This window comes from Rhopalosiphum maidis, chromosome 2 (assembly GCF_003676215.2).
Source record: "Rhopalosiphum maidis isolate BTI-1 chromosome 2, ASM367621v3, whole genome shotgun sequence".
NCBI lineage: Eukaryota > Metazoa > Arthropoda > Insecta > Hemiptera > Aphididae > Rhopalosiphum > Rhopalosiphum maidis.
Window position 1 is genome coordinate 2,535,680 of NC_040878.1, and position 8,510 is coordinate 2,544,189.

At 28.0% G+C, this 8,510-nt stretch overlaps 1 protein-coding gene across 1 annotated transcript in view; it reads right to left on the minus strand.

The window, feature by feature from the left end:
* LOC113551905 (polyhomeotic-proximal chromatin protein-like) overlaps positions 1 to 5,939 on the minus strand; it is a 45,514-nt gene extending 39,575 nt beyond the window's left edge. Inside the window, 1 exon segment of the mRNA XM_026954475.1 lies at positions 5,281 to 5,939. Coding sequence (XP_026810276.1) covers positions 5,281 to 5,338 — 58 coding nt within the window. The 5' untranslated portion in view covers positions 5,339 to 5,939.
* Positions 5,940 to 8,510: the final 2,571 nt, after the last annotated feature.

An 8,510-nucleotide genomic window follows, 5' to 3' on the forward strand; every position in this document is an offset into this window, starting at 1 on the left:
GTTTTATTACCATATGATGTTTACGTTACAATTTATTTATTATTATCTAAATATATCTAAATATACGTTTATAATATATTATATTATATTGTACATTATAATGAACCTTAAATTGATTTGTCAAACTAATTTTAATAATAAATAATTACCAATACTAATAAAAAACGTGTATAATGTATCTATTTTTTTATTATTATTAGTTAAAATACTTCGAACATTTCAAATAAATAATAAATAAATGAATTAAACAGTAATCATAAATTGAACATTTTTTTTTATTATTCCTTCTTTTTTTGACGATGATTTGTATTTATTACATTTCTTGTTACGCTTGAAATATAAAAAACAATTATTACCAACTCCAATGTTATATTTTATTAATTTTCAGGTTTTAGAAGGAACTTAATATTATTACCTAGGCCATCAAGGAAAACAACAAACCGTATTTTTATACTACAATATAATATAATTAAATACATAATTAATATATAAAATATTTTATGGGCCTCATTATGATTTTGGTCTAATTTTTTTTATATTATTAAGGTATATATTATTGTCATTTAAGACAATTTAACAATTCAAATCCTCCAAGATAATCTAAACTCAAATACGTTACTTAAGTGATAAGATTATTTTATTAAAAAAATGCTGTGGTATAATAGTTCATTATATTATTTCAAAATTTACACCGGTGCCATAGGTAATTGCATATTTTTACCAGAAAAAAACTTCTACATGCAAAAAACAAAAAAATTACAATGAATACATTTTCAACATTATAGAAAATTCTAGAAATGAGGTCTTATGATTATTTTATTAAATTTGATAAGTTTGGTATAATATAATGTAATTTAATCGCACCATAAAAACTTAAATAATAAACTAAAGCGTTATATGCATTGTTAATTTTTACTCTAAATACCTATATAAATATACATTATAAATGTATAATAAATAATAATAAATAATAATTAACATACTAATACTACGAATGATCTAATACCGCAGTTGATGTTTTAGTAAAACTGTAAATCATATTAAAGTATCAAACCCTAACGTATCTAGTATTTTTAAAAGTTCTTGGACAATTTCTGAATCAAGTATTCAGGGTAAACAGTTTTTATACAAAGTGATCATAACCACAACAATTGTATTAAAAATATCCTGCAAATTTGTTTCATAGTTTCATAGAACATAGAGATCCCAATTAGACATAATATATAGCATTCAACCGTTATATTATTCAATTATTACATTAATTTTATTCTTTTACGCTATTTGACCAAATAGAATCATATTTACACTTCGTGATTAACGAGGTAATGTTAATTTATCTACTGTAATTATTATTTTAAACTAAAATGTATTTTTTTTTTTACGCTTTTATTAATATTTAAAATGTATGAATAAGGCACCTAAAACTGTACTTGGCGTATATTTCCAAAACAAAGGAGAGAAATGTACAAATATAGATAATAATATACGACAATCATTATTTTTATATTTTACTAAATTTGCATAATAAGTGTTGACATTTCCCATTGTGGATCAGTATAAAAATTTGAACCGTATGACAGTTTGTCTGTTAGCAACAAAGTTTTCCATTTCAAATTTCAAAAATCTCATAATTATATGTAATATAATTACTATTAATTCTCTAATTAATAGTATACCTATATATTTTATAGTTTTCAATATGAGCCAATAGTTATACTTAATATCCAACCAAAATAATAATCGATTCTTGATATAGCTAGTTTCATCGTCGTTATGGTATATGCATTTATAATGATGATAATTTTTCGTCCAGTACATAATTAAAAACGACAGTAGCTAACTCGATAAAAAAAATGCCATCAGATGAAATATTTATTGCCGTTTATCAGTGGACCAGTTCAGCCACTAGTGTGTCAGGTTGTGTGTGTGAGTACATTCATGAGTATAATACGCATAATATATTATGTGTAATCCAGTTTCACCTGTGCTTAAAACAAGCCCTACTCTTTCCATCTTCTTTTTTCCCTGCATCACTATTATATCCATAGGTACTTCTTTTGTCCATTACAAATCCCCGCTGTGTGCCGGCGCTCTGAATTGCTGACGGGTTTTTTCTTGTAGACCAGTTGTAATGTTGCACTATAATAATGATAGGGTTTCACAAATAGCTTATCTCAGATGATTTTATTTTTTTATTTTAACGTAATTGACCTCTCGCATAAAATTTAAATCGATTTCTCAATTTTTTCTTTTTATTCATTTAAAGAAATGTCCTATAATAGAAAACATCCCAAAAACCACGTTTCTTATAATAAATATATGAAATCTTATCGTTGCCCTCTTCTCAGAAATACAACACTACTTTCACTGAAATAAATTAACGTCCGTATTCAAATATATTTTACTCGTTCCGCTCGTTTACCCATCCAAAGTTTATAAAAAGAGCAACAGCGGTTTTTTTTAAAAACTGCTGATTTATTAGCGAACATTACTTTTTTTAGTACACACATAAGTGTGTATTTATTTTTGACCGTGAACATCTCATTAGATTCCCTCGGGGTTAGGTAGAGATCAAATCATCATACTAAACACAACTAATTAAAGACATTCCAAAGCAATACAGAGTGGTACATAAATTGTCATTTATCATGAGTGATATTAAGGTTGTACTGGTATATACATACACAGATAAACGAAAATGTACTTATATTTTGTTTACAGGATAAAAAAAAAACTAACTTCGGCTAAAACGAGTTCACAAAATGTGTATACGAACATAATTAGAGACGTACCGATTGGCGGTTACCTTGAATGCAATGAATATGCGGTATTATACGGTTCACGTGACTGTGAAATATTGCAACGCAGGAACTAATAATATATAATATTATTATCATTCAAATATATATTGAATACATATCTCCATAATAATCGGAAAAAAACCACCTAATTTATCTTGACTTTAATAATATATCATTATTAAAACTATAGGTGACACTAGATCTAAACTTCTATATCCCAAAATGCCCATATGTGACCCATTGACAAGCAATGCCATTCTTAAGTAGGTATATCATTGTTTCCAGAAATGGTCAGGCATGAATTAGATTTTGTCACCGATCACGATTCGTTATTTTGCTACGACACTTCACATTCAAGACATTATTGTGTAACAAATTATCTATTAGAAAATGTTTTCATCAAATTACAGACGAATGGTTTTAACCAACGACATATAAAGAATAAAAGATATGAACTGATCATAGTGAAAGAATTTTTAAGACGTCATTGTTAGAAAAAAATATTTTATCTCTATAGAGGTTAAACAGAGGATTTATTATAATATTCGGATGTCTTAATATATTTACCCCCAAAACATCTTACATACACTTACAATTAATGACAAAGATAGAATTGATTCATCGAGTATTATAATATATTTACTTTGGGATCACACAATGATGTTTTTGTTTATTATTTTTATTAATCAAATATTATTTATGCCAACTTGAATCAAAACAAATACGTAATAAAAAAAAATTATACAACTGTAATATACTATGGTAATTGTGTTATTACATAGTTACATATTTATTACTTTATATTATAGTTCATGTATAACATGTAATTGTATATATTTATAATAATGTAATAAAATAGTAAATTGAAAAAAAATAATATATATATATACACATAAATTAAAGTTTTGTATGGCACATCAACCTTATCAATTCATTCGTGTAAGCCTCACATTTTTTAGGTATGTAACTTTTTAAAGTCCAATTTAATTTCTTAAACATTTATCATAGTTTATAATATATATTAATTACTCTAATTCAGAGTTCTGCGTCACATGTAAGGGATATATCGATAAGAACCGGGTCGACTGGGTCATGTGTCACACGGGTGATGGTCTAAAAAGTCTTCGGGTCAAGGATTGCAGAGTGCTCGTGCGTTCGACTATCCGATATAATATATTTTTTCCTATTATTTCATGCACACTCCCGGAGACCATAAAGGTCAAAATTAAATTATGCAATTCTCTATCGAGGAAACTATTTAAAACAATTTAGTTATCTGTTTACGACCTACTGCCTCTGAGAATTCATAAACCCCAACACGGATATAAGTCATTGCAGTATATTTTGTTTTAGAAACGCAATTACAAAATTATTATACTATAATAAATATAACCTAATTAAAATAACATTAACATTTAACACGTACATAATATATAAAAACGATAAATATGTTTAAATATGTCAATATTATTTGCGTCTACAATATATGAACTCTCTATAAAACTATACAACTTGTTTAGTATTAACGAAATAGTAATTATTAAGCAAATGAATTATGTTTAAGCAGACCCCTCTCTACACTCAACGCCATAGTTCATATCGCAAGCAGTTAATCGTAATTTTTCCTCTTTTTGGAAAATTACCGTCGATATCAGACCATTGTTTAACGGACACACATATAAAATAATAATGTCTAGTTACATTATAGTGTACTCTTCTCGTGTACAACGATAACCGAATGCACTGGTCAAATAGAAAACATACACATGATATCTAGTTAATGGGATTGAAAGGCCATTGAACTTATGACCCTATCCTATTCATAATAGAACCGGGACTTTAGATAACAAATGTCGGTTTTTGAAACGCATGAGTGCTTTATCAAAGTTTAATTATTCCAAACGAAAAAACCTGGTGTAAAATTTAGATTTCTATCGTTTACGATGATAGTTTACAGACTTTCAATGTATAATTGTCAATTCAATTATACTTTGATCACCATAATGATTTTAATTATTTTAAGCGATTTGTTTGCGCCCTTTTATTATACAATAAACTTACGACTTAAATTTAAAACGGTTTTAAGGTTAGCTATAACCTACCAGTAGCAGTAAATACTTTAATTAAAAGCACATAGTTGTAAAATATTTACTTTTTACCTAGTAGATTTTTCCTCTAATTAAGTTTCTAATTAAATTTTTTTGTCAGTTCGGCACTCCATTAAGTGTAGTATAATATTATTACACTACAGATAACATCGTGAAAACACTAAATTCGCAATGTTAAGCACGATACGGCGTTAGATTGAGATTTATAATGCTTTGATTATTATATCATCTCATTTTTATGACATACACGTCGAGTATAAAGACAAAACACTAAATCCGACGAATAAGAACAATTAACGGAGAACAACGCGAAGATCATAATATTACGGTTATTATTGTAATAAAAATGTATTGAATTATAATATTATTACCTGAATAACACCATGGAGGCCAAACGACTGGGCTGGATGCGTCCAAATCCCGCATCATGTTATCACCGGCATGATAGTCTTCGGTACACTTAATAAAAACAAGAACAAGAACTTTTTTTTAAGAAATACAAACTGCTTATATATTATTTTAAAAACAAAAACGCGCGTTATCTTCTTTAGACGAAGTGGACGTGTTAAGTAATCACTGCATAAAGAAAGAAACACCAGAAACAAAATCCGAGCAAATCGTGATACTAATTATCTTATTACGATCAGCATAAACGTCGTTAAAACGATTTTTCCGTCTCAACATCGACGCACGAAGAGATGATAATATTAACCGTGGTATAATATTATATGACAACTATGTTATGAATTTTTGTAACAGCAGTGTAAACCACAGCGTAAAAATAGAAACCGTTTTTCGACGAAAAAAAAAATTTTAAATACGTTCAGCGAGATTTCGTTATTATTGTGAAAAAAAAATCGGGAAAAAACGACGGATAACACAAGCGCGACGGACGTACATAGGAGGCGACAGACTGCGCGCGCGTCGTGTCGCGGACGAACTGGAGCGCGGCAAGGACGTTTGACCGTTGACGACGCGCGCGCCGGCAGACACGAGAGCAGAAGCGGCGGCAGTAGCGACACGCACACAAGCACACTCACACATACACACACAGACACACACAACAAACAAGACGTATATACGGCCGGCGGCGGCACCTGTACGAGAGCAAACAAGTGCGCTTGCGCATCGGCGGCGGCAGCGGTCATCAGATGGTAATAATCGTCGTCGTCGCGGTCGCCGCTGCCGCCGTATCGCGCAAAGTGTCCCTCCCCGCCGTGGCCCGCCACCCGGTAACCAGACCGCCAAAGACCATCGGGTACCGGTTACCGCGCGCGGTAACAACAAATGTACGTTATATATATTGCTAATGTTTATACCCGCCGAGTTGTATATTATAAGCAAATCATTATTGTACGACGCACCATTCATAAAATACACGATTTCGTTTTATTTTAGGTCCTACACACAATAATAATGATAGGTAACTATAGCATTATAATATTATATTATTATGGTTAGCGGGAAACACGCCCAAATGCTGTGGCGCGAGTTATCATACAACCATTCGTTTTTTTTTTTTTTTTTCACTCGAGTGCCAGATAAAACAATATAATCGAATTATCGCGCTCGCAAGTACCTCCTATAAACACGTACTACACCTATATATATATATATATATAACATAGTATTGTACGGTTTATTCGTTAATCGGGTACCTATATAAACCAAATTATGTACGCAATGAGCATAATAGTAGGTAACATGAATTATTTTTTTTAATTAAAGTGTTTTTTTCTAGCATTTCTTTGAAATGCACAATAAGAAGGCCACTTTTTCACGGTGTCATACACGATGGCCGTCGTGTGATTCAGGCATTCAGCAAACATTCTCACCCACATATCTTGTTTTTTTTAATAATGATGTTTATATATTCAATTCAGGCTTTAAGCATTTTTAAATATACTTAATTACGTATATAACATATTTTAAAATACTACATATTAAAATGTATTTACTAAGGGCAATTTATAGTCCAAATAATATAAATGGTTTTATAACACATACAAAAGCTGTAGTATTGGATCTAGTATTCATTTAGAAACATCAAAACTAATTATTAACTTAATATTTTAATATTAAGTTTATTTAATATATAAACTAACTATTTTCAAATTAAAAGAATAGTTCTCGTAAAAAAAAAAAATCGTGTCATCACAAACACTTTAAAATAATCTATTTTTATTTAAAAATATGGTTCTTAATTAAGAATTTAAAAGATCAAAAATAGGAATTTAAATAAATACATTATTAAAAAAAAAAATGAGGTTACTATACTTGGTGAATTACCTTATATATGATTACCTAGTCATCTTGCATTTTATATAATCCAAGTACAACTAAAATTGTCCCATAAATCAAAATGTTAACAAAAATATTATGTTGAATAAATATTATGGATAATTTTCCTTTATAATCCGTATAAAGTGTATTTTTGTCGTTACGATATAATTATTTATTTCGACTTATATTTTAATGATCTAAGAAAAAATAACAGTAATTAGTAAAGAGGTATTTAATATAATATGTTATAATTATATATATATAGGTGATTTGCGTTTAAAAAATTTTAATTAAAAACAATATATTAATATTTATGAATTTTGTAGTTGATAGCGTTGATTTACAAAGAAACATTCAACAAGTAGGTACATACATTATTTATATGACTATATGTGTGTGTGCGCGATTAGAAATTGCTATAAATACCTTATAACTTTTTCCAATTTATTTTTATTGGAACCTGAACATTTTTTAATAAATAAAGTATAGTAGTATACTTAAAGATAAGATCAATTTCAAATTATGGTGTTACTTTTATTTATTATTATTTCTATTTTTTTTACATTAAATCACACCATCTCTAAATGATAATTTAATAATAAGAAATAAGTATAAGTTGTGAATTTGAAAAGTGTACAAGATAAATATTTGTGTAACATAAATTCAAATTAATGCCCCTCCTCTCAATTCATCGCACTAGATATATGCCTGGTACCTAAAACTGTTTGATACGGTTTAATAGATAAGCACGTCATACAGATGACACACTGCAGTCATTTACGAGTACTTGTGTATATGTTTAATGTAAACAATTATTTTAATACATATATGGTAATGGTATACAATATTATATTATATAGAACATTACAATATATACTGTAAATACAATTAAGAATTAGGTCAAAAATGTATTGAATCAATTTAATCAATATTTGTTTTCTGTAACTCACCGATGTCTAAATTATCTAAACAAATTTTCAACGGTTTAAAGTAAATATTTCAGTTAAATTAAACTATAAAAAAACCATTTTTATAAACTATATTTTAAGATTTTTTTTTAAATTGATATAGAACTTTTGAATAGGTATTTTAACTGATAAATACTTCAATTAATTTAGTATTATTAAATTTAAAAATGATAGTTAAATATCATATTGTAACAAATTGAAACTGTTTAATAATCACTTTTAATTTTAAAACTCACATTTTATCATAGATACTAATCACTAATACTGGATAATGTATTAACATTTTATAACAAGAAGAATGATTAGTAATGTTACTAATTATGCATACATAATGAATATTTAATATCTTC